We start from the raw sequence: 26,465 nt of genomic DNA on the forward strand, positions 1-26,465 counted from the left end.
GTTTGAACAACTAATCTTTTACGCGACATTGTTTAACCGTTTGCGCTCCTTTGTCGTTCAAAAGCAGCCAGCCCGATTGACAAAAAATTATACTGAAATCAACCACGAATGGTTCCCGTCATTAGATCGCGCACCGTAGAAAGTGCGGAATGAAGACATCATGCGCCCTAGGGGGCTCGTCTGTCAGGACAGGACAGAAAGCCCTCCCGTGAAGTCTGCAATGATCAAACCACGAATTGAATCGAAACCTCGCGCGCCCCCATTTATAAAAACTATGAGGGCTATCCAGTGTCCCGTAGGAGAGCCTGGCTAGTCCCATGGGACTACACCCCAATTATCCTAGCGAACGCAGCAGCCGCCGTTTGCTTCAAAACCAACGTTTATTATCTATTCTCTTTGACTTACCGGAACGGCACGCTAACTGGCACGAATCTACTCGTCAGATTCTACAGAAATCTGTCTTCTATTAGGTCCCTTCAGAAATAATTGCGGTTTTGAACCATCCATCATGAAGCGTAGTACACTCCCCCGGACAAAATAACAGCCCAATCACAATTTTTCTTGGTGTTTGGAGTCATATGTGCAAGGAAATGCATGAGCCATTTAATGCAAAAGTAGTACAAGTCAATATTTGTCTGATTCGTTTAGCAAAATCAGGGACCCTAACTGTTATACATATAATCAGTCAAGAAAAAAAGTCATGGAATAACAAGTATTTCATCGACTAAAATCGTATTGGTTACCATTAAGGATTATAAGTAACCGGAAATTTTTTTTACGTTTGATTTTCGATGTCTACTTTCAGCTTAAAACATTTCATTTTATTAGTTTCGTAAATAACGAAACGCTGTGAAATTTTCAGTGTGAGATTAAATGTGATTTGTAAAATCGTTGAAGAAACCTGGATGATGCTTTTACCCGAGAAAATGAATTTTTAAACGTTCATTTGAACAGCACTTCTCAAAATCGAAATCTTCTAATTTCAGAATCTCTTGGGAGCTGAGGGCACCAGCTTGCAATGGCGACTGATAGCTAGTCATGTGATAACCAGATTATCACGAGATCCAATATCGCACACACCGGAAATTGGATGTGCGCAGAACACTAGTGGTACTTACATCCTGTCAGAACTGTTCCAGGTTCTGGGGTATTTTGCAGTTAACAACCCGGAAAATCAGGTAAGCGCAACCTTTAGATGTCTTCGTTAGAGGATAAACACCGTATGGTGCAAACCCTTGTTCGATCGGCGTGTGTGTTTACTATTATATCCACCCACGCAGCGGAGATACGATTCGTGCGAATGCATGGAAAATGCTAATTTAGTGTTTCGATCAAAGTCATCGTAATTTCACGGCGAATTTAATATCGTGTCGTATGAAACGCGATAATGCAGTAAAAAGGATGGACCTCGGCCAAATCGTTACTTATTGCATTGCTTTTGAATATTTACGCGAAGATGCTTGATCAAATTTAATTTTAGTTGTTGCGTCGTAATAGGGTAATATCTAGGCAGCGGATTTTATGCATTTATGACAAAAATGGGAAGGTGTAATTTAAAACAGTGAAAACATTAGAAGAATTTATAAATACTGTTATATTATTTAATTTTAGTTGTTGCGTCGTATGTAATAGGGTAATGTCTCGACAGCGGATTTTATGCATTTATGACAAAAATGGGAAGGTGTGATTTAAAACAGTGAAAACATTAGAAGAATTTTAAAATATTCTGATATTATTTTCCACCTATTAAACGTGATAACGAAGAAAATCAATTTCTGCCTCACTTCAGTTTGTTGCAGTTCAGGCGTAAAATATTTATTTTGCATAAAAATCCGCTGTCTAATAATAACTAAAACGTAAGTTTCTAACAGTCGTGATAATTCTCGACGAAATTTCATTTCTATCTAATATTCCCACAAACTGTCCACTTATTTTTGTCCCTGACCGTATATCTTTCTAGTCTGTTCGTGGTCAACCACGAGAACGACTGAAATCTCTCATTAGACACATTACACTCGGCACCCTCTTATACATTTGAAACACATAAAACCGATATAATCGACGATTACCAAGACGAAGTTGTGCCTATCAACTGAAAGAAAGAAATGAAGACACATCGCTCGTAGCGGTTGGAGGCAACGATGTATGTATGTATTTCGCATACTATTCAACGGAGCACGTCTTATGGACGGTACCCGGCGCCTTAAACATGGCGCACAACAAACAAAGAAATCCGATATTGGTGTCCGGAGCAGTAACGTATTTCACCGAACGCTAAACAACGAATGAATCGTTTCAACCGAAGCGACTACAGACATTTCAGATAGCCTTCGAAATCCATCAGCATAATCCGTAAGTCGGCCGAGTGGTTCCCGAAATCGGTTCCTGATCCGCGCTCGTCGTTCCTCGTCTGGCCATTAAAAACACCGGTTGGTTACACGCATAAATCGTGTAACAAGCCCGGCTCGGACCGGCCCGGCCCACCCCCGCACGCTCCTTCACAATTCACCGGTGTTGAATCAGCGGCGGCAGTTACAGGTTAAAAGCGTTTTTCCTACAGTTTCCCCGGGCCTGTATCAGATGCACTTTGGGGTGTAGCTACAGCAGCAGCAGCAGCGGGCCTCCTTAAAAAAGGCGACGAAAGACGAATGCGCGACGTCGCCGGTGCACTCAGCGCTACATATCCTGATGCAAGCGCCGGGATTGATGCACCCTTCTCGCCGCGACCATCGTGTGCGTGCACGGTCTGACGTATGGAATGGAACCGAGTAAATATATCTTAACTGCATTCGGCCGTATATTGATGGGAGGTCCGCTGAGTGTGTTGTGTCTAACAGTTTCTTCTTCCTTCTTCGCCCGCGTGCTGCCGGCGCAAGGCGCAAGGCGAGGCGCGGCGCATCTCCCGCGAATGTACCGGGTGAATCGATCGACTCGTGTCGCCGATTGATAGATGAGTTGTCTGGAAAAACTCGAGCGTTCGCGCCGCGCCGCTCCGTTTCAACAGATTCGAACACGAGCTTCTTTCCCATCTCATTCCTCATCCCAGATCAAGGATTTTCAAGAAATTTTTAATTTTCAACAAATTAAAATATAATGTAATTGAATTACTTTTTAATTATAATTTGCGAAGTAATTCTATTGCAATCCAACACAACTCTGGCTAAATCAATTATAAAAAAAAAGTATAACGTGAGGCGTACATATGACTTGGAAAAAATGGAAAAATTCATAAAGTTTTTCAGCATTTCAATGAGACTGCCCCGTTAAGCGAAATCGGTTACTTCCCAGTGACTGTTGAATCACTTTACCAAAGTTTCTACAGGGTCGTTTCGAAATCGTGGTTCAATCTTCAGCGTTTCATTAAATGTGCAGCCTCCTTGAAAGTTTTACTCGGGACTCGGGACTCGGGACTCGGGACTCGGGACTCGGGACAGTGCCACGGCTAATCGTTTCCTCACCAAATTCCTCGCGAATATTCTCGCAGCCGGTGCAATTTATTCCTGCCTATTTCAGTAGCTTAAGTCGCTTTATTGCCGAGTTTACCGACACGCGACAAACAGGCGTATGTAACTTTCAAGACTGTTTCGGACAGTTTTATTCGCGCTTCATTACACAAACGATGCTGAAACCCGACGACAGTCCCGAGTCACCGCGGTTGTTTGTCAAGTAATAACTTTATTTTTAAACAAGAGCTAAATTTGTTCGCAGTCATTGTTCCGATACAAAGACTTACAGAAATTTCACGAACCCATGATTTTTTATACCTATCCTTTCTGACACGAGATCTTTTACGAAATTAACTTTCTATATGGACATTTTTATAAAATTTCTTTTCTAAATTCTTTATATACAAATTAATGTTTATGTGGACGCTTATATCAAATCTTTTAATAATAAACATCCGCTGGAAAATAATCGCATATATGCAAATTTTTTTAATAATTAGATCTATGCAAATTATTAAATCGTATTCTTTCCTAATTGCCTTTAGTGTACAACATGCGAGAGTGACTTCGGCCGAATAGAAAAATATACAAACTTTATCGAACCGTTATGTTTTTAAAACAAAAGTTGTTGTTCTTTAATTGTATTCACCGAACCCCTGTCATCGATATCAGACTTTGCATATAGATGAGGTTTTTCGCGAGAGCAAACATTGGTCACGTGTGCCGTTTCATTCGACATTTAGACCCCGTTCAGACACGGCGGAATCCGCGCGTTTTCGACCGCGCGATTTCAACCGCGCGAACCTTATTTACATTAGCATTTTAGCATATATGGATTCGTTGACACGCATCCGCGCGGTCGAACAATCAAAAACAAAAATCAGAACAGAACTCGGACGACATGAGATCTTTTTACCTGGATCATGTTATCTCGGAGGAAAGGACTAAGAATAAAGCAAAAGCCCATAAACAGAACAATTAGGCGCGTAGCAGACAGAGGCTGGTTGTATCGAGGGTTCGTTCCCCGTAACAGTGTCCAATCGGGGCTGGCCATTTTTTCTTTATGTCCCCCAGCATAGATCGAATGCCACAGTAATTTCCGAGGGCTCGATATCTCGAAAAATGGGACACGATAGTCGCGGAGGAAGAAAAGAGACGTGGCAACGTTCCCGAAGGCGCCAGACCGTCAGATATTTTCACGTGCCAGTCTGCTCTCGGTGACTATCTCGGTGAAGCGAGGAGAAACGCGGCTCTACCTTGCTATCTCCACGTGAATATACTATCGGTCAAAAATACCAAATTGATGCCCGTGAAATGCCGTTACTCATGCTTTCTATTTCTAAATGTTGCTCCGCCTATTTTTAGGGGAAACGCGGATAATCCCGGACTGTTAAATCAAACACAGTTATGTGTTATATTTTAAATAATTTTACGAAAAACACGGCGATATAATACAGTGCCGTGTCAGAAGTCTAGACGCGCACCCTACCTTTTTTTAACAAAAACGTACCCTCTGATGAATCTTCGATCGATTTTTTTATCTATCCCAAGCATAACGCAACATAGGGATATTTTTCTGAATCTCTTTATGCGTTACTATAGACTCGATATAATTTGAATCACTGAATAGCGTAAGGTTGGGAAAGAGGAACGGATATATTGTGGGTATTTCCTGCAAGAGGTTGTTCTACAGGTGCATGAACCTACTTGCGGACACTTGTTGGATCGCAGGTGTTCTAGGACGTTTTCTTGTCTTTGGCTGGCCAGTTTCCGTCACCTGGGTAATAGTCTTGCCGCGTTTCTCACGGTATTTAAAGAAATTAACGATACGTAGACGCTCGTAGCTAACTGTTTTCGCTGTCCGACGATCGTGCACTTGTCTCTTAGTCCGTCCATGTGGGTGATTTGCAATTAAAAGCGCACCTTGTAACAAACTATTTTTCCTTTGCGGACGTATTTCTCCAATTAGTGTCACACATTTCAGCTATTACCATAAACATCAGTCCTTTCGGCCTATTACACGTCAATGTTTCTTATTTATTTACTTTTGATATCCTGCTGCAAAAATAATTAAAGGGGTAGACTCTTGTTTCCTGGATTGCAAGGGTGCGGAATGGGGTTTTTCACATTTCTCGATAATGCAAAGCAGGTTTTCAGTCGTCAAAAGCGTTAGATAAAATATCCAGCAGGCTAAAAGTCCTTTTTTGTACGTTTACGAGGCGTAATTTGCATTATTCGGCAGCGTGGCTGTCGCAGCTTTATGAAAGTAGTTCTATGCTTCCGAATAATGCAAATTAAGCACGGACCCGAGGGTTTTTCTTGGATCAAGGCTTTTCTGTACTATTTTAACCCTTAAGGGAATAGACTCGTTTGTTGCAGTGAATTCATTTTTGCAATGAAGGCGACTTTCACATCTCTAGAAAAAATTACATAAAAACAAACATTTTTTTGGTATCGTATGAGCCCCATTTTACCAATTAACTTTGTCCTTCAGACATTTCTTCACGTATCTTTAAAAACAACAAAGATTTTTGAGGTGGCAACGTTAGGTGGCTCACCCTGTCTACCTATACGCATACATTTTCTTTTGTTCCTCGTTCAGTTTAATGGAATCGTTCGTATCTATGCAAGAGTAACAACGTAAACGTCGTAAACGAAGTTTAGCGTCGAAGCTTCCGCTAAAATGACGGGCTTCCTGCCCTCAAACGCTTCGAAATTTCATCAAGTCGTTGTTCGATAGCGTTATGACTTGCAAGAGTTAGTTCGACGAAAAACAGTTCGGAGGGGAAAAACAATTCGATTAACCTGTGCAGATTGAGTTTGGCGTGCGCCATCACCGAGGCCGGACGTATTTATTATACAATTTCGTGCTCGCGTGTATGGCGACGGCACTATCGGAATCTTTATCATCTAACAATAAGCGTTTCTTCTCTCACTGGTGTTTGTACTTGTGTCTCTGCCGTCGGATCGGATGCACTTGTATCGATAGTGCCCAAAGTTCAAGTACTTGCATCTAGTTCAATAAATCCAACGATGGCCAACGCAACGGTGAAACCACCCACCCTACGCGTAAATTACTACACACAAGTGGTGGCCGACCGTTCGAATGGTGAAGCGCCACTGGCGGCAACTCATGTCGGGCGAAAATATTTTGCTTTCTGTCTCGAAAAAAATGTTGACGTTCCAAACTTGACAGGGTGGTTTCTCAAGATAAAAGTCTGCTCTATCGCGTGGTATAGTCCGATTTTCCGCTGGACCCTTATTTTGTCAGATAAATTCAGAATTATTTTATAAATGCATGGTACATATTGGTGAAATTTTTATGTTGAATATCATTCGAAATAAATCAAATGCACGTTTTAATCGATGTTGTAGTTGACCCTGCAATCGGCTGGAGCTGGCCCGAGTGTTCTCCAGCAGCTGTGTACTTTACCGTTTCCGTTTTATGGGGCACCAGCATTAACATCGTGCATTTTCCCTACCCTGTTGGCAGCTACGCATCAAAACTCAGAGGCCACAGCAATCCTCTCTTGCGAGATGTCTTACCAGGTAAAACAAATGCATCATTTCATAAATAAGTTATACACACTCCGCGACACAAAAGAATATCATATTTTAAATTTCTTCAAATTTTGTAGTAACAACTTATAAGGTAAAACCGTAAAATCATTATATGTACATCTTTACAGTTGTGAATTTGCAGTTTCTTTAAAATCGAGTTTCCCTCCAAAAAAAAAATTGCATAAGGGAATTAAGAAAACATATACAGTAAAGTCGCGATTTGTTTCCCATCGCCAGTTCCGAGCAGGGAGAAAAATCGCGCGGGGACACTATTTTTTACCACGTTTTTATTAGCTCGCTTTCTTGTCTGTCTGTCTGTTTGTTCTTGAGAGAGACTTGAAATTTTAAACATAGCTCATTTATGACTGCGTCTACCGCGCGCCGAAATTACAAAGGCAGCCGAGCATAGAAAGGGACAGCACGTAAACACGAATCGTGCAGCCGAAGCGTATCGGCGAGAACCACTGCTAATCCAATTACAAAACTTCTTCATTTTTCAATATTTTTTAATGAGACTTTCACCAATTTATTTGAGACGTTTCTCTGATTAAAATGACACCAAACAAGATACAATTTGGCCCATATTTACTGTACATGTGAAGCATAAATTAGTTACTTCATACCGTCAATTAAACCACTAAGTACAGTTGAAATTGTATAGTGTTTAGTGTAATTTTAAACAGAAAAATGCCACGAATAAGGTGGTGAAAGTCCCATAAAAAAATAATGGAAAATAAAGAAGTTTTGTAATTGGATTAGTAGTGGTACACACCGATATACCCGAGCCGAGATCAGATCACGAGGCATGTTTACATTGCAGCGTTGCCCCTCACAATCAGTGTAGTGGGTAGGCAAGGGAGAGTAATCGTGGAGACTTTTAGGGATAGAAATCGCAACTTTACTGTCGATTCGTATTCAGCTCATGAAGATTGGCACGAAACGTTTACTCGAACAGTAATGTCTCGAGATATATTTGAAATAAACACATATATTCCAAGTACTGCTCGCGTTCATTAGGAGAATGGCAGTGAGAAACTTGTAAGAACCACGTGATATATCCCTACAACCCTGTGTTTTACAGCTGCTGGAAGAGTACAGGATTTCGGACGGCGGTAAGGTGAATCCTTTGGTCCGCTTGCTGAAGGACTCGCCTAGTTCATAAGCGTGTCGCAACTCGGTTCGACCGTTTAGGTTTCTTCGAATCTCATCGTTGCACACCCGGAATTTCCTCGGGGAGTCGTTAAACCAGAGGACCATTACTTATATCACTTATCATTCTGTTCGTCGAGTCGATGATCGTATACAGAAGAAAGTTGTTGTTAGGTACGTCCATCGTCTATTGAAAAGCTGCGGCATCTGCTATCGAGGCTGGCACTCGACGCCGAGTTATTTATGCGAAATGTGTTTCGAATTCTGATAGACGGACACAAGATCCGAATTGGTGAAGAACACTTGGTACAAAAAATTCTATTATCTTGTATGCACCTCTTTTGAGAATGACGACAATCGAAGGGTTTTTTGCAGTGAACGATAGGCGAAGATATTTTTGGAAGTTGTCGCTAAAATGATCCTACATTATGTAGCTAGCAGATGTAGATGTTCAGATATCGATAACGAACAAAATTCCGTGTGCATATAATAACGATGAAGCGTTGATAAATATAATAAATTATAATTTGTCATTCTGTGGTGATACCTCGAAATAATTAAATTTTCGTTCAATTCACGCGCGTAATACTATACAATATAATTCTACACAATTACCAATTGCAGCAGCTTATGCTCCGTGTTAAAGTATTCATTTTGTTTTGGAGGTACACAATGGAGAATCTTCAGAGTGGTGCAATAGAAAAAAAGTTATGAACCTTAATGCAAGTATGTATACAGTTTCTTTATAAAACGACAATTATTCGAAAACCTATTTCGTACGTTGGGAATTTCGAAAAATTGGAAGTAAAATTAACATTCTATCGAATTTCCAGAAACTACTTCTTTTGTTGAATTTTTCTATGTACTCGGGACAAGTTTCATTATTATTTATGACTTACATAATAGTTATTTTTTTTTTGCTTTCTATTCTTTTCCTCCGTTTTTCAGCTATTCTCTTTGTCCACTTCTTAATCCATTTTGTGGTAGATATTTTTAATTATTAAATTTATAATTATATTGCGTTCGGATTTGGCATCTTAACAGCAATGACGCTGAAAACGAGTCTCGTCCATTCATCGATATATGTATATGTTATATACATATATGTTGTAATGTTGTTTCTTGTTTTATTATTTTTATTATTTCATTATTATTTAGAGATCATTTTAAATTTACAAAACTATATTTCTAACACTACGTTTCTTCCTTTTTATGTACAAGTTTCTACTTTTACGTATGTTTTGCAGTGCACGGCAAGGAAACTATTGTTTCAACACTCGTTTGACATGAATTGTTTCAATCCGCTTTCCTAATGTTTATATGTATAACAATTTTTCAGGTCGAGAATTCACTTTGTCGATATTTCAACGATACCATTGATAAAATTTGTTGCTTTAACAACATATTTAAGAAATTGCACGGTATTCGAATAGCGATAAGGACTTCGAAAATATTCTTCTATCGATACATATAGTAAACACGATAGTATAGTTATTTCTATAATTATCTCCCGTGTTGTCGGGGATTTTGGCCTGAAGTTCCCAGAAAAAAAAAACGGAGGTGACTACTTCGGGGGCCATTTCGTTTTTCTAGTCATCGAAGTATGGCATTCTGTTTAGGAGTATGATCGATGAAAATGATCTATCGATGATCGACTACGAATAAGTAAAACTACTTACATTTTACATCGTAGCTTAACTGTTTTACGAATCGCGAAGCATTAGATTAACTTTTGCATAAATATGATCGAAGAATAATAAATATGATCTTTAAATAATGAATACTAATCTTTTCGTGAATATGATTCGCGTTATACAAAAATGTAACATAAAATGTCTATTTTATATACTAAATTTATAGTGAATCCAGTTCTGAGATAACAGTTTCAATACTATATTTATTTGATTTACAATGAAAAATTTTATACAATTCGTAAATAAAAATAATACAAAAAAGTTCCAATTTGCAGTTTCACATTTTTTTAAGCGGAACGTCTCGCCTTTATTTGGATGCTATAGCTTCTAAAGTCGAGAAACTCGCGTTTGAAACAGCATGGTATAATATTCGAAGTATAAAATAAATGACTGGACGTTAGTTAAGTTTAGATAGTTGGCCGCGTAGGTGGCCGCGCGATATCAATAATTGCGTAAAATGGCAGAGGCACTACTGTCGAACGATGTATTAGCTATTAGCTGTTCGAAACTAATTAGCTGAAACGTTACGATGAACGTTACGAAAACTGAAATAATTTCGCAAACAAAAAAAAACTGGTAGAAGAGGTTAGTAGGACAATTTTTCTAAAGCGATAAAAAACTACAGGAATCTCCAGATACAGCATACATAGTACGCAAGTTAAATATCTATAGGCAATTTTTCCAGAATCGGAAGGTTAGCGTTCAAACGCGTTACGAGTCCACTGTAGATCTTGTTAATATATTTTCTATACATTTTCAAATTGCAAATAAGAGTGACACGAAGTCTTTGTCATTTGGCAATGTAAACACGTCGAGTGGTTCGTAGAACGTACAGTGACTCACACTAATATTCGCACACTCTTTTAAAAAGACGATAACTTTTTTAATATTGGATCGTACGATTTGATCTTTTTTCAGAAATTAGAACAATTGGTTTGCTACACAATGTGAATCAAATTTTTGAAAAAAATTGCAAATTATCGAAAAGAAAAGAAAATTTTCTTGTGTGAGCTTATATGGAAAATTCGGAAAACATGTTTCGTAGATTTGTATCGATTAAACATATTCGTTGCAAGTTGCAATCAGCTACAAACGTTTAAAGATGATAAAAATTGCGATTTTTCACGATTTCCGGCCTCCAACTGCAATAAATGTAAGGATTTTTACATTTTTCTTCAGATTTCGATGAAACGTTCACAATGCATACATATAATTGACACAGATTTACAAAACGTATCTTTAAATTTTCGATATAGGCTCACAAAAAAAGTTGTCGCAAAAATGTTGTTGGAATTTTTGAAAAAATTTCTTTTCACAACATTCAGTAAACTAATTGCTCCAACTTCTCAAGAAAGTTTAAACGTTATGGCTCAATATGGAAAAAGTTATCACTTTTTTTGAGAGCGTCCGAATATTAATTGAAGTCACTGTATTTAAGAAACCCGTAAACGGCACGCGCGGATAATCGACCCAATTAAAGAAACACGTATCTGCTCGAGTTATTATGATATAACTGACAGATCCATTTGTTTCTGTAGAAAAACTCTTCGATTTCCCTTCAATCTCGTGATGGACGCAGGTAAAATAACAATTTTCGCGCAGTTTAAAGTTGTAGGTTATTTAGAAAGCGTAAATAAAATTGATTGCTAGTCCGCGTAAAGATTAAGTTCAGCTAACACAGCTGTGTTGCATTACCGACTTCGTGTGGAAAAATCGGTCACCACCACGCCGCAGATGCAGACTGACGAAGTATGTTGACATCAATTAAAAATATTCCATATGCTCGAAACAATTTAACCGTGAAACGAATTGCTACACACACACACACATCTTGGGAACCTTTTCAACAATTATTCTCGTAGAACAGATGTGAAACGTACCTCGTAAGTTCTGAATTTTGTTCGTCCAGCGAAGTGCGAATTGAAAATTATTCTTGTATTCGTGCGTTTCTCATCGTACCCATTTCTCTCGTGTTCACGCGTGCCAATCGTTTGTGCAAAGAACATGTCTTTAGAACGGGCCTTCAAACGTTTCTAGCTATATCGTTCGTGTAATGAGCGAATAGTAAGTCTTTAGAACAATGCTGGCCACGAGCCAGGGCGTCTCAAAAGTTTTCATCCTCTTTCGCGTACCATATCGCGTATGTTCGAAAGACAGAATGGAATAAACTCCTTGAACTCGAGAGCTTTTGTTGGACAGCATTGTTTTAAGCCGGATCCATGCGTAAACATTGCTCGTCAAAGTCTTGGCTCCTGTCTTGAAGATATTCATCCGAGGTCGCACGAAAAATGGTTCAAGATCAAACGCACATTTCGACATTGTTTCAATGTTTCGAATTATTAATTAATTGCTGACATTAATTCATTCATACACTTTCTTTACAGTATCTTATTCTTGGTATTTCTTGTACAAGATTGATCAATTATTTTTCAAAAGATGGTATTCCACAGAGGTTAGTGTAATATACATTAGTTAATACAACTGTTACAACAATCGTTTAACGAGTCCGAGCGAGTCTTGAACCAACTTGGGCGCCATATTCGAATCGAGATAGTGTTTTAAATGGACGTGAATGCTTTATGCGTGGAACCGACATTAGATTAGTATGATATTTCCTGCGCGTGAGTGGAACCACGTGAACCGTGCCGAAACGATATGTACAATAAATCAATACATATACATACATTTTCTTTCCGCGAATGTGAAATCTGTCGAATTAGAAAAATGGACGACGTTAACAGGAACGCAGCGAACATGAAAAATGAACGTCGGTTAAAATCTTCAACCGATAATTATGTGTACGTTATTTCTTTATTATTTGTTCTGTTTGTTACACACGAGCATCGACGATGAACAACTCGTCCCAGACATTTCCAGTCTGTATGTTTGTTTTATACGAATTCTTAGCTGAACCCCCATTATATGAAAATGTGGACGCAATCGATGGTAATGAAATCATTGTTGCGAAGTACTGATCTTATACGTAGAGTAGGATATTTGTTGATCAAAGGACATTGACGCAAAACGTACTCTGCCGTTTGATTTATTCAAGAACGACTATATCCTTTTGTTTTCCATGTAAATGGCTTATAAGTATTTAACCAGAACGCGAAATAATAAATGTTTATTTTGTAGAAAATTAAAAGTTTATTTTAATTTGATTGTGTTAACGATACACGAAGTACCACTGCGTTTGAAATAATATCGAAGGAAAGTGATCGATTAATTTTTATACAGGGTGGTTCACTTAAATGGGAATATTTATGTACATATTGAGCATTCAATACTTGTTCAATCTTTCTACAGAACCGAAATGACAAAAAGAAATATTTTTGAGAGTATTTTAACAGCTTTCTTTTAAAATGTTTATTCATATACCGAGAGGGAAAATACACGGTATTCTCATTTATGTGACTCCCTTTGCACACCTCTACATATTTTGCTTGTAACTTCAGTGCGTTGTGTTGCATAATTTTTGTTCGAAATAGCAACATTAACTAAAATATTAATATTATCGTACTATTGTAACTATCTAATATATGTATTGAACACATAAATATGAAACATGAGCTGAAATAAACCTGCAATAGGTTTCAGTGGCTCAATAAAAAAAATATGAAACATGTGATATACAAAAGTTGTAAACGTGGTAATTTATAATACAATGTATTATAAATTCACATGGATTAATGTATTAATTGATGTTACTATTTGAAATAAAGGTTAAGCGGTAGAGTAGAGCGAAATTGAAAGCAAAATATACGGTGTACATTTAATGAAAGCAGTAAAATTAAATTTCCAGATCACCGATATTGTAATGTGTACCATTTGACATGAATTCTGGGCTTTGTGTATCGATAATAAATATTTATCGAATTATAGAGCGGAAATGTTACACAAACGAATATTTATTTATACGCAGGAGTTGCGAGTTCACAATTTTCTATCACTATTGTATACATTGCTATTTATTGGAAAAAGAACGAATGCAAGTACTTAGAAGGTACAGGTTTTCGTGGCTGCAGCGAGCGCACTCGTGCAATGTCCTGCCAATGCAAGTAATATTCAAGTATTATACACGTATACATATACATACTATACATATGTATTTAGCGAATGTTCAACGACGTATCGAGAAAAGTCGAACTGAAAACGACGTAGACTAATTTTAATGTTTCTTGTAAAATTTCTGTCGTTTGTCCACTGCTCTTTTCACTGAATTCCATTTTCTGATGAATATTAATCATGGAATTGATATACATTCGATGCGGTATGACTCTGGACAAAATATGCAATATTGTTACGACAAAAATTTTACAACTACTTCGACGTAGGAACAATGAATAATAATCTCTCAGTAAATTCTTAAGCTTGAAAAGTTAGTATTAGGACCACGTGTTTGGTCGCCATTCTGCTCGAGTTCGAATAAATATTATATTTGCGGTGAAAGGTAGTAGGAACAGCGCAGAATTTTCGTCGAAAATAAATTACAATGCCTTTTAATCCTCGTGAAATAAAAGCCGTGGAATTATTATTTATAGAATGGAATTTTTTGAAATAACGGCATCTCCTTTCATTCAACGATTAAATTGATACATTTAATTTTCATCTTTAAACAAAAGCTGTAAATCATTGTTAAACGTGGGTAGTTTATTTTTGAAAGATTGAAAATGCAAATACATATATTATGCAATAGGTGTATGTTCACCACCTTTCGCTGGAAATAAATGATTTATCTTCCTCGGCTGATGTCGCTAGCGTAGTCGACACGCGTCACAATAATAGACAAAAAAGAATTATTTTATCATTGCTAAATATTAACGATTAAGGGAAGAAACGATTATAAATCGGAGGAATCGCGATTGACTTATTTTTTAGATACATTAGCAATCGATTGTTAGGCGCAGTACATTTGTATGTAACTGTTTTAATCTCTGTGAAACCATGCTTCGACACAAGAGAATCTTAATCGGTAGACTGCGGATTTGATGCATTTATGAGAAAAATGGCTGGATGTAACTTAAAACGGTAAACACATTAAGACGATTTAAGCACATTCATATGTCATTTTCAATGGATTACAATTGTTAAAGATAGGAATACAGTTTTATATGGTTTCTGCATCTTGTAAGCGACGAGGAAAATTTTTATTTCGCATAAAGATCCGCAGTCTATTAATCAGGTTTTCGCGGATATAAAATACAGCACAACGGCGTATTCGCGTCTCGCGTGTTCAGCACTTTTGCGATTACTTTTCCACGATCGTATTTCTACCTTGTTCAACCCTAGAAATCTCCGTCATCTCGCCAGTCGATCGAGGAAATCAAAATCGAGCGTACGCTTCATACGTTTTGTAGGAAGTAGTATACAGTCCAAACTGATACATTAAGAAATCTCGATGATGGTCACCGATGACCGCGAGGTGGGCGCGGCTTACAAAGATTTATAAATAAAGAAAATTTTCATCGACACCACTTTGTCATTTCATCGTACTCCCGTCTTTCCCCCGTTTCTCGATAGAAGATAAGGTCGATGTCCTTATTTCCGATCATGTCCCGATTTCTGATCAGCACGCATATTTTTTATTGAACGTTGAATAGACAACATGTCCGCCATTATGCGACTATTATCGTTTGATAGAATCATGAATTAGCAAACCTCGCGAGTCTGAGCGTGTGATCAATTTAAACTAGCTGTCTAAATAGGTCATAATAAGCGGGAAACCATACATTAGGCAGCGCGTGTCGCGATATTAGAATACACACGTAAGTATTCGATTTTCCGCGTGACATATCATGCGGTTCCGATCGGGCTGTCAAAGCGTAATGCTATGCTGTCACTCGGCGAGAACGCCAGCTGTCTAGGAAAGTCCACGGAAGTCGTCTTGTTTTGCCATTAAGCGGGATGAAACCAAGCTCGACGACCAGATAAAACGAAACGGTGCGACTCGCCGGGAGAAATGAACGCAACTCGCGATCGAAAACGTTCGTAGGCGGGTTTCTAGCGGCGCGGCGCCGGAAAGTATAATTTTAAAATGCAACTCTCATTCACGGGCCCCGGCAATGGCACCCGCCGCGGTTCTTTCGGTGATTTATACTAAGTTGGCCGTTTATTGCTGTTTTTACTTACCCAAAATAAAACTTTTACGCTTCATTTACATCACCGACTAATAACAGAGTGAAATAGAAAAGTCGTTGTTTCGAAATTTTATGTTTGTACTTAATTTTTCCAGATCATCGTGGATTTAGAAAAGATTTTAATCACAAAATGCAAGACTACATATTTCTGTTGCTGAATTTTTTTTTATCAGAGTGAAACAGCTCCGTGGTACGAGTCGGTTTGGGTTTTCGAAAATTTCAGGATTCTCGAAAGTATCGGGATAGAAAAAGAAGATTCAATGAATAAATTTTATAATGTGGTTTTCGGAAACGCCTGAAATATTGGAAATCTCATACCACGATTGGTTTCAAAGCGAGTTTTATAACGGAAATCGAGAAATGAAAAGCCTGAAATTTTCGAGGATCCTGATACTTTCGAAAATCTTGATAATTTCGAGAATCCCGAAACCTTCGGAAAACTCGAGGTCGAAAATTCGAATTTAGTTCGCGTTTTCACGGTTTCGAACCACTGTGCGACGATAGATCGGAAACAGGGGAAAAAAGGGAAAAGAGGGGACGGGCATCTTGTTGTCAATCAAAGGCGCCGGCGTTTTCCATTTCCCTGTTCGGTTTTGGTTTTCGACGGGAAAAAACGGCGCGGCGGCGTGCTCGAACACCGAAGAGACACACGGTGTTCACGCGTGTGCGGGCCGCGCTCGGATGACGTATGGAATGCATAGGGTAATCTTTTTTCCGAAGTGTTTTAGCACGTCGGGGACACCACTTTTTCCCCGGTCGTAATCTATAGGCGCACTTAATACAGCTGCTCGTCCGAGTAACCTCCCCCGCGCCCTTTTTCCTCCTGGCGAGGCGCGTCCTCACGCTTCCTTCGACGCCTCTCTCGCGGGAAGAGAGAGAGAGAGAGAGAGAGAGAGAGAGAGAGAGAGAGAAGAGAGAGAAGAGAGTCTCTCCGTCGGCTTCCACTTAGCGGAACCGTACAATATATCAAGCGCGGTTGCTTTTACCCTGTGAATTGTAGAGTCGCGTTTCGCGTGCGCCCATAGACGGCCACGTGCACACAAACACCCCGTTGGACCCTGCGCGATCGTGCTCGTGTTCCTGCTTTTGTTGCTGGCGAAGAAGCTGCTTTCTTCCACACGAGGGAGAAATAATAGAAGGGTGATGGTGATGGGACTGCCGATTTGATTACGCGTTTCCACAACTGACCGATATCGGGCACCTCGGGCTTTCGAGTGGCTAAATTCAATACAATTGACACTACTGTAAGGTGATCAAGACATTTAGACAAAATTGAATCAAGAATATTTATATTATATTTTAGCTATCACAAGCCAATTGTTTCAATGATAGAATCATACAAAATCATAGAAGAAATAACGAACGATCAACATTTTCGACGCAAAGAAGGAGAGCGTGTGGGAAATAAAGAGACATAGTTCACAGCAAATTTTGAACAAATTGCTTAAAATGTTGGGGAGAAATATTATTAATCGCTTAACTGGATTCGATGTTTCATGGAGAACCAGGAAAAAAATTATTTTCTCCTTTTTAGTGCATTTTAATATAAGCGTGGTTTTTAAACTGTATTTTTTACTTACAACGACAACGACATACGACAACACGGCAAGTTAATATAAGCGTGTTGAGAAAATCTCGAAACGCAGAAGACATAGAAAGCTGGGAACCTGTGGGATGCAGGGTTCTCCAGTGATGACTCGGGCTCATTGGAGGATATAGCGGCGCGATGACTATTTATGAATTTTTCTAATTTATTACTGTTTTATATTTCATCCAACTAATTTCTTCATAAATGCATAAAGATCCGCAGTCCAGTAATCATCATCGTTCGAGTATAAAGGACACAACTAGTTTCGCGTTGTTTCGAATCCGACCGATCCAATTATTCTGTGAAAGTAGAATCGTTCGCGGAGCATTCCATAGAAAGAAAAATCGAGGACAAATGAGGAGCGGCTGTCAGCTCGTTCCTGAAGAGAGAGAGAGAGAATCCCCCCTCCGAACGGGGGCAATTTGGTTACCTGACGGCCGGACTATTCCAGGTCGGGTGTCGATCGATGTTCATCCACGTAAAAGGGTGGGTGGTGGAACGAGGGAGCGGATGGTTAAAGGATAGTGGCGGCGGTCGGGGTTGTAATAAGCGTAATGGATATAGCGGGCCTGCACGCATGCCCCCGTCTCTCGCGACGAGCGGAGCGCGGCGTGTTCACGCAGCAAAGGGTTGCTTCGTATAATCGTGAGAACGCCTACCACCCCCGACCTTCCTTCCCCCGTAGCCCCCTCCTCGTGTCTCCCACTCCAGTTTATTTCTTTCGCTGTCCAGCGACGGCGTTACTTTCATTATGCCTCCCGTTTTATTTCGATCTAGTGATACACGGCAAAAAAAAACGAAACGAGAGAGAGAGAGAGAGAGAGAGAGAGAGAGAGAGAGAGAGAGAGAGAGAGAGAGAGAGAGAGAGAGAGAGAGAGAGAGAGAGAGAGAGAGAGACGCGCGCGCGAGCGTGGCTCGTGTATATTCTACTTTCGGACGGATTTATCGTGTCGCGTGGTTACGCTAAACTGACACGCCGAGGAAGATCATGATTTAGGACTAGGTTGTAGTCGGAAAAATATTTCCATTAAAGAGTTGTACACCCTTGAAAGCTGGAAAAATAACAGATACTCGATAACTTTTTTTATATCGGGATCTGACATGGAGGCGTGGACAATATACAGGGTGAGGCACTAACTATTGCCACCTACAATAACTCCGAAATTGTATCTCGGTTTTATAATTGTAGGATTCGAAGCGGCTGATGGCAACACAAGAGAACGTAGAGAACAAACGCGATGCGAGAACAAACGAAAATAACCAATAAGACCGAAAACCCATCGTACGGTGTTCTATGAATTCTGTTCGTTGCACTAATAAAAAGCTTCCACACTCTTGTGGAAAATAATTCGAGTTAAAGGAAGTTTTATTTCGATTTATAGAGGTTTTCAAAATGCAACGGAAGGCAATGAGCAATTTTCATGCAGCTTTTTAAGCAGATTTTATTCATTTTTATACAGATTTTAATGTTTCCCACTGTGCAAAAAGAGGCTAAAGTATAAATGCCGAAGACTGCCAGCCTATTCGCAGCGATTACAGGAAAATTATAGAAACGGAAGGCTAACAAGAAGGAGAGGAAGGAAACGAAGGTAGCGGCTTCGGTTTCACTTTGGAGAAATTTCCTGGTCGTTGTAATCTAATCTGAGCGACCAGGGAACAGTTTCAAGCCTCTCTGAATTTTAAAAGATTCGCCAGAGTTCTTTTGTATGGGCACACGCATCCTCGTTTTCTCTCGATGAGCTAACAAGAAGCGAAAGAGTCCGCGATTGGCCACCCTTAACTTTACACACTTCAGGTTTGCGGCGGTTTCCGGTGAAAAGTTCAAGTTGGCTAACTCGATGTACCGGTCCGCTGGGTCACCGGAAGCTTTTATTGTTTTACAAGTTTAGCGCGGCGGGGCTGAGCGAACCGGCCAGTGATTCGATTGCCTGCGAAGACGGTGCCCTTCTTCCTCGAAGACGTCTCGGTTAGTTGTCCCCCGGTTATCAGGAATGACCACTTTGTCATTCGATCAAGCGCTCGTAAAGACTTGGCCGAATGGTCCTAAGACTGATGCCCTTGAAATCCAGTTTTGTAGCGCGTCGAATAAAATTTTATATTCGCGGCCGCTCTGCGGAAATTAAGTTGACGTGGAATGCTCGCTTCGAGAGTCCCATAAAGAAATCAGTGCCTCGGAAACGGATATTTCTAACACATTCGCTGTCGCATCATCGTCACGGTGAGCCAGAATCGCGAATAGGTGGACGAAATTCATGTCTCTGTTAGCTATACATTATTCATTACTAGACACCGGATTTTATGCAATTATTGCAATTTTATGCAGTTATTTTTAATATAATATGAACGAAATTTCTCTAGCTTAAGTTAGTATGAACTATTCTACATAGATGTAGATTCGAGACTAAGTGACTTGAATTTTTGGAGATGTTGTGACATTTCGACGAATATTGCGCCGAACGGCATGCATTTTATATTTAGTTTTATATTTACGTATTATATTCGATTCTAAACCATGTGGTCACTGGACGCTAATCACCTCGCTGTTAATGCGACCACATTAAAATAAACAATAAATAAATAAATTAGTTTGGGCTACCCTTTGCGCACCTATCGCCAACCATGCCGGCTAAAACGGTAGCAGCTATCGGGTTAGATTTCAGCACCCCAGTCAGTCCCGGCGCGCGACATCAGCGTTTCGCAGCACGTCCCGCAACCCGCAACCAAGCATCGTGATCGATTCCCGGCGCTTTTCGTTTGTCCCGCGGAGGAAATAAAGCAGGGGGCGTGTTTAGTGTTTCCGTTTCTATGGACGCTTGACCTATTGTCTCAGAGGTTTAATTTTTGGCCCCTGCTCGGCACGGGTCTCCGTCTCCTCCCTGAAACATGCGTCTCCCTCTGGTTTCGGTTCCTCCCACGTCATCGGGAGCCGGCTCCGACTGCCAGCGCATTCAGTCCCTGTACGCGACAATACGTCGTCCTCGTCGCGGGACGAGGCGATACACAATGCGACAGCAATCAGGAGTCGCGCCCCTGTCAGCGGGATCCTTCTGTCTCGTTTCCGCAGCTATGTTTCGCCTGCCGTTTTGTCTCTCTCTCTCTCTCTCTCTCTCTCTCTCTCTCTCTCTCTCTCTCTCCGTCTCTCTTACTCTCCGCCCGATGCCCACCTTTTTTCCTTTATTTTTTTCATTCAGAGACCATGGAACACGTTGCTCAATGGGACAGACAGGGGGCAGATAAGAACGATTCTCTCTTTCTCCCGGCTCGCGCAGCAGGAGCCAGTGATTTCACGAGTCAATGCCGGGATAAGAGATTGCTCGAGGAGACCGGACGATAGATGGATGATGAGAAATATTTGGAAATCGAGGAGACACCGGGCATCTCATGCTCGATTCGGCCGGCGCGGCGCAACGCGGCACGGACAACACCGACCACCGTCCCACTGTGCCATTCGAATATTCGTTCTCTTATATTTTTCGTTTTTGTTCGCTTGCTACCACCCGTCTTCGTATTTTAGGGAATTGAAGCACGCCGGAACCTGCAATTTTCGCTACCCAAAATTAAACATTTCTTCCGACATTTCTTCTATTCCATTGTATATGATTTTTTTTCATTTTATAGACATATGAAATTGATGTAATAATACCTCATAGAATATTTAAATGTTTCGCAATTGGTTAGAGCCCAACGTATTTAATAATGTAAACAATATTTTGAATGATATAGTACAGGAATTTTGTGATGACTCCAAGTCACCACTCGAGTGCTAAGGTTTAATTCTATTGATATTATAAAGATGCTTCTATTAGATATTATTCAATAAATTTCTTTATTCGCGCACGTATTACTATAAAAATTGTGGAAGGTATGGTTAGCGTTACGACTTTAAGACACACTTTGTATAACGCGGTTCATTGTGACAACGAAGATTTTCATTTGCGTGTTTAAATGAAATTCGCTTAAAAGAGAAAATTAACTAAAAAATGTTCCAGATTCATTACCTTTTCTTTCCTTCTTTTTACACCCTCACAGGAAACGTTAATTTTGTGTTGGAAACAGAACACTTCCGATCCAGACTCAAGGCGTGAATCTCGCCAAAACAAAGAATGGCGTCGGAAGGAAAATCTTTAACGAAAATACAGGGCATTCTCCTGCGGCGCGGAGGAGGACAAAAATACGGGATAGAACGGTTCGAGAGCTAAACGAAGATTTTACGGAACTGTCGTAGTGGGGAATTGGGGTTGGGGGCGTGTTTGCCCACCCCGATGGATGGATGGACGCTTTGCTTACGCAGAGAACGACGCACTGGGTAAACAACGATTGGGTTTCCTCTTCGACCTTGTCTTTCTCCGGCGCGGCGGACCCACACGGGTCCTGTAGGTCCTGTATCCGGTTCGCCGAAGAAAGGGTGTCCTTTGCAGTTACCAAAACCGATCCAATTTCGTGGGGAGGTCGGAAAGGTAGAATCGACAGAGCCACCCTCTCTCCCCTCGAGTTTCCACGTTCGCTTGTTTTTCCATGGGAAATTGTTCTGTTGCTATTTTGACATCTCTGCACACGAACAGCTCGAAGGAACGGTGTGACAACAATTACAATAACAATACATCTTAACACTAGAATCGTCAAGCATTAACCTTTCACAATAATGAAAAATTTATCAAGTTCGTATGGGTACCATCATCTCATATTGGTCTTATTAGCAATGATAAAGTAGACTTACTTACGAAAGAAGCGACAAACGTAACTTTAATGAAAACTTATTTCTTACAAAACATTATTTTTAAAAATGCTATTCAATAACACCATAATTGACCCCCCACCACCACCTCCTGAGGGGGGTTGGGAGAGGGAATTATTTCAAAATCTTCAATCGGAAACCCTTAAGAAATTGTTAAAGATGCTTTCGGTTCTAATTCTGAAAGAAAAGTGACCTCTGACCGCACTGCAGTGCTTTTCATACCTGGTAATAAGACGTAGTTCGCCACACGCCCACAGTGGCGCGTCGAGCAGTTCCCTCTCCGATTTGTCGGAGAAATACAACGTTGAGAATGGGGTTTCCCATTGAAGATTTTGAAATAATCCCTCTCCCACCCCCGGGGGTGGCGGTGGGGGGTCGAGTTTGGTATCATTGGATGTCCCCCTTCGCGACGAACAACTTTCATTACCCACTTGTTGTGATCCGATGCATAGTTCTCGAGATATTTCAATGTCTTCGGATAAAATGACCACCCTGTATATGGACAAATGAATGTTCATTGGTAAAAACCTTGAGGTGCCTTATCATTTTGACCACCAGTGTAGACATTCTTCGCTACGAATAATAATAAGTAATATCTGATGAACCATCTATGCGTATTATAAAGGACGGAGGTCCTAGTCGACATGCATGAAACTCAAAATAGACAGCTACATAGTTATCGATCAAGCGATTGCCAGAGTACAGGAAGTGAACCTCCTCATCCCTCAAATCGAGGCATCGGATATGTAGCCGAAGAAGTCTCTATAATGGAGATGGAACGTCGAAGGACGAGATCGCGAAGAGTGAGGGGTGATTTCGAGCTGCGACGAGGGTGAAGAGAGGAGGAGAGCGAACACTCCGTTAGAAATTAACGCAAGGGTGACACAGGCTGCCTTTCCCATTGTCCTTCCGCCTACCCCCTTCGAATGGGACGTCTGGTGAAAAAATTCAGATGTGAAATTTTCATTTCCGTCCCGAGCCACCGACTCGGAAGAAATACTTCCTGCGCGTGGGGGTGAGTTCTCGAAACGCGAAGCCCTTTGCGCTTGAGACGTTCCTTTGTTGCTCGGCTGCCACCATTCGCACACCTGATTGCTCCACAATGATAATTCACTTTTTAATGGCGTACTATCAGGTCAGCCCGTAAGTAACGGACTCTTCTTTCAGCCACTGTTCTGTGTGAATTATTAACACTTACGTTTGTTTCGCATTATTAACGCTTTACCTACCGGAAGCCTATTAACAGGATTTTCAATAATTCTGCTGTATCAAAAGCAAGCATAGAAATTTTCATTTACATTGCAATCTTGAATGAAACTATTAGTATGATACGTTATTCAGGGTGAATTGTTAGTTCACAATAAACATTACTGTTACTATTGAAGGTTCCATTAAAAAGTGTTTAGCCATGTGCCATAGATTTTTCAAAATTATGCGATAATCACCGGTCGGTAATGTGTTATTGGCTGTCGTACGTTATAATTACAAGAGTATCCCAATATTTGTAAAGGTGTGCACGATATATTGCTAGAAAATTTATCCTCAATACCGCAATGTTTATCCACTCAATGACAAAACCGATTTCTCTTTTTAATTATTCTTCTATGAAAGCTTTACCAATATGTTTGTGACATTTTTATAACTCAAATGAGACAAAACTTGACAGAATTCGGAGCACATTTGTTCGTTCAATTGAGGATTCAATGGAACCTTTCAACCAATTAATACTCGTTTAAATCATGAAAGTATTTCTTGATTTTTTAACATTTTTACTCGTTAAATTCAAAAAACATCAGAAAATGCGAGAGTAATCGATTTAACTCTGAAAATTCAATATCCGTTTTACGTAAATGTCAAGAAATGAATTTTAGTCTGGAAATGGAAACAACTAAGATTACACGTACGATTCGGTTACTGTCGGATAGAATAAAATGTGATTATGCTTAATGAAAATGTGCATCACTTTGCTGAATGAGGAGGAGAACGTATTAGGCGACGAAATGATTTTAAATCGTAATAAAGCGAATCACTGAGCTGAACGAATAGCCCCTATCGAGCAGAAATTCGTGGCGGTGCCTCATTGTAGATCATTCAGTGGAATGAGAGCGAAGAGAGTGAAAAAATTCAGATGTGACCTGTTCGGTGTCGTCGTGGTCCACTGACTCGGAAGAAATACTTCCTGGACGGGGCGAGAGAGGTGAAAGAAGGGTCACGAGCAGCACCCTCGTGTTTTTTCGCTTCCCCGGCAATTTTATGGCGAAAATATTGCATGCATGGATCATTCATCGCTGATGAAAATTTCTTGGTGCTTCCTCATTTAATACCTGTATGTGCCAGTAATACAACGATTGAAAGATAGAGTTTGGCATTAATCAATTAAGATTGTAAGTAAGATTGATTGATTAATGTGTACGACTAAAAAGGGTAATCATTGAAAAATGGACGATTGATTCAATCGACTAAAAGATCCTAGAATAATATCTCAGCCAGTTATACTATTAAAAAAAATACGTCTCGCAACACAGAGCAACAGTACCTGAGGTACGTAGAAGGGCTAATACAAACTTGTCAATGCATGCGAGTGGCTGTAATAATTGGATCACCCACTGTACCTCTGGAAATCAGATAAATAATTTGGACAAAGCAGTTTCGAATGACGGTAGAACAGCTGAGTCGCACAGTTACCGCTCTGCTCGCAAATCATCCTGACACCCTTTCAGCGGAGCGAGAATCACAGCAACCGCTATCATTTCTAATCACAAATAATGGGCTAGGTATGGGTTAAAGCCACTCGAGAGATCGGTTGATTGGTGTTCTCGTTCTACGGATCCCGCGTCGAATTCATTCTCTCGTTGCGCTGTCTCTGGTAGAATGTCTGTCATCCCGCTTGCGCAGATACCCCTAAATAGCAATCCCCGTGGAGACAATCAATCAGCTGATCAGTGGACCTTGACTGTGTCCACATTGCGCTTTCTGCACTCTTTGCCACCCTCTATCTATCTCTCTCTCCCTCCCTCTCCCGCTCACTTCCTCGTCCTGCTGCTCCCAATAATGGGCGTGAAGGGTCCTATCTCTCATTCAATTTCTCTCTGTCTTTTTCGCCACGTTAGAACGTAACGCGCGCCAGGTCGACGAATAGATGTCATGGACACCGTGAGGGGCGCGACCATATGAAATAAAATAACACGTTGCTGCCATGAATGCATGGGCGCATCTGCGATTTTCGACGGTCCATCGGCCCATTGATTCGTTCTTTCTCTGCTGGTTCCAACACCAGGAACAAATGCAGGTAGACAAATTCGTGCATTTGTTCCGCTGCGTGGTCCCTACGATTAGGCCACGCGGTGTCTTCGAAATTATGCGGTTCTCGTAATGAAGCGATTATTTAATTATAGTCTATTTTAACGTGGTCGCATTAACAGCGAGGTCATTTAGTGACCTCACATTGTGTTTTCAAAATATGTGTAGTGTTACAGCACGGCTGAGTGCTGTCAAAAACTCGATAGTTTTCATACGAAAGTTAGTCTACTTTATACAGTAATTTAAAATTCTCAAACACAAAACACAAAGTTACCAATTAACCATGCGATCAGCTTCCATGAATCACTGTTACCCCATCTTTCGAATTGCAAACATAAAATCCACTCCCTTGAGAGACGGGTTCAGGTCGGTTTGTCTATAAACTCATCTTTGCGTGGAGAGTCACTCTCTCTCTCTCTTTCTCCCTCTCTCTCTCTCTCTCTCTCTCTCTCTCTCTCTCTCTCTCTCTCTCTCTCTCTCTCTCTCTCTCTCTCTCTCTCTCTATCATCCCCGGACTGGTTTTAAGATCCTCGCCAACAGTGTCACGTGACTGGCAATCAATCCGACGGCAACGAAGCGAATCAATCAGCGAAAAAGAGAGCTCGGTACAAGCGGAAGCCAAACAAATCCGGTCAGCGGTTCTCGCGAATCGAGTCTCTTCTCTACACTCGTCTGCTCCTATCATAAATATTGACCGCGGTGGTTCTACGCGTATCCTCCGAGGCATACACTCGTGAACGGCCAGAGCCAGGATCCACCCTTGGATTTCGGTCATAAATATTGATCAGGAATGGCGTGCACTCCTTACGGCACGGGAGCACCGCCGCGTATCCGGAGCTGGCTCGGTCAATAATG

At 40.5% G+C, this 26,465-nt stretch overlaps 1 protein-coding gene across 6 annotated transcripts in view; it reads left to right on the forward strand.

Annotated features, from left to right (window-relative positions):
* Nucleotides 1-26,117, forward strand: part of Ssp3 (short spindle 3) — a 53,479-nt gene extending 27,362 nt beyond the window's left edge. For 4 of the 6 annotated variants that reach the window (XM_076438490.1, XM_076438487.1, XM_076438488.1 and 1 more), the window contains 3 exons: nt 987-1,178; nt 6,822-6,995; nt 20,767-26,117. In XM_076438490.1, coding sequence (XP_076294605.1) covers nt 987-1,178; nt 6,822-6,995; nt 20,767-21,201 — 801 coding nt within the window. In that variant the 3' untranslated portion in view covers nt 21,202-26,117. Of the gene's footprint in view, nt 1-986; nt 1,179-1,960; nt 2,769-6,821; nt 6,996-8,088; nt 15,320-20,766 lie in introns of those variants that run through there. The other 2 variants (XR_013010476.1, XM_076438491.1) reach the window with 2 other exon arrangements.
* The last annotated feature ends 348 nt before the right edge of the window (nt 26,118-26,465 follow it).

Source organism: Lasioglossum baleicum, chromosome 14, assembly GCF_051020765.1.
Source record: "Lasioglossum baleicum chromosome 14, iyLasBale1, whole genome shotgun sequence".
Lineage (NCBI taxonomy): Eukaryota > Metazoa > Arthropoda > Insecta > Hymenoptera > Halictidae > Lasioglossum > Lasioglossum baleicum.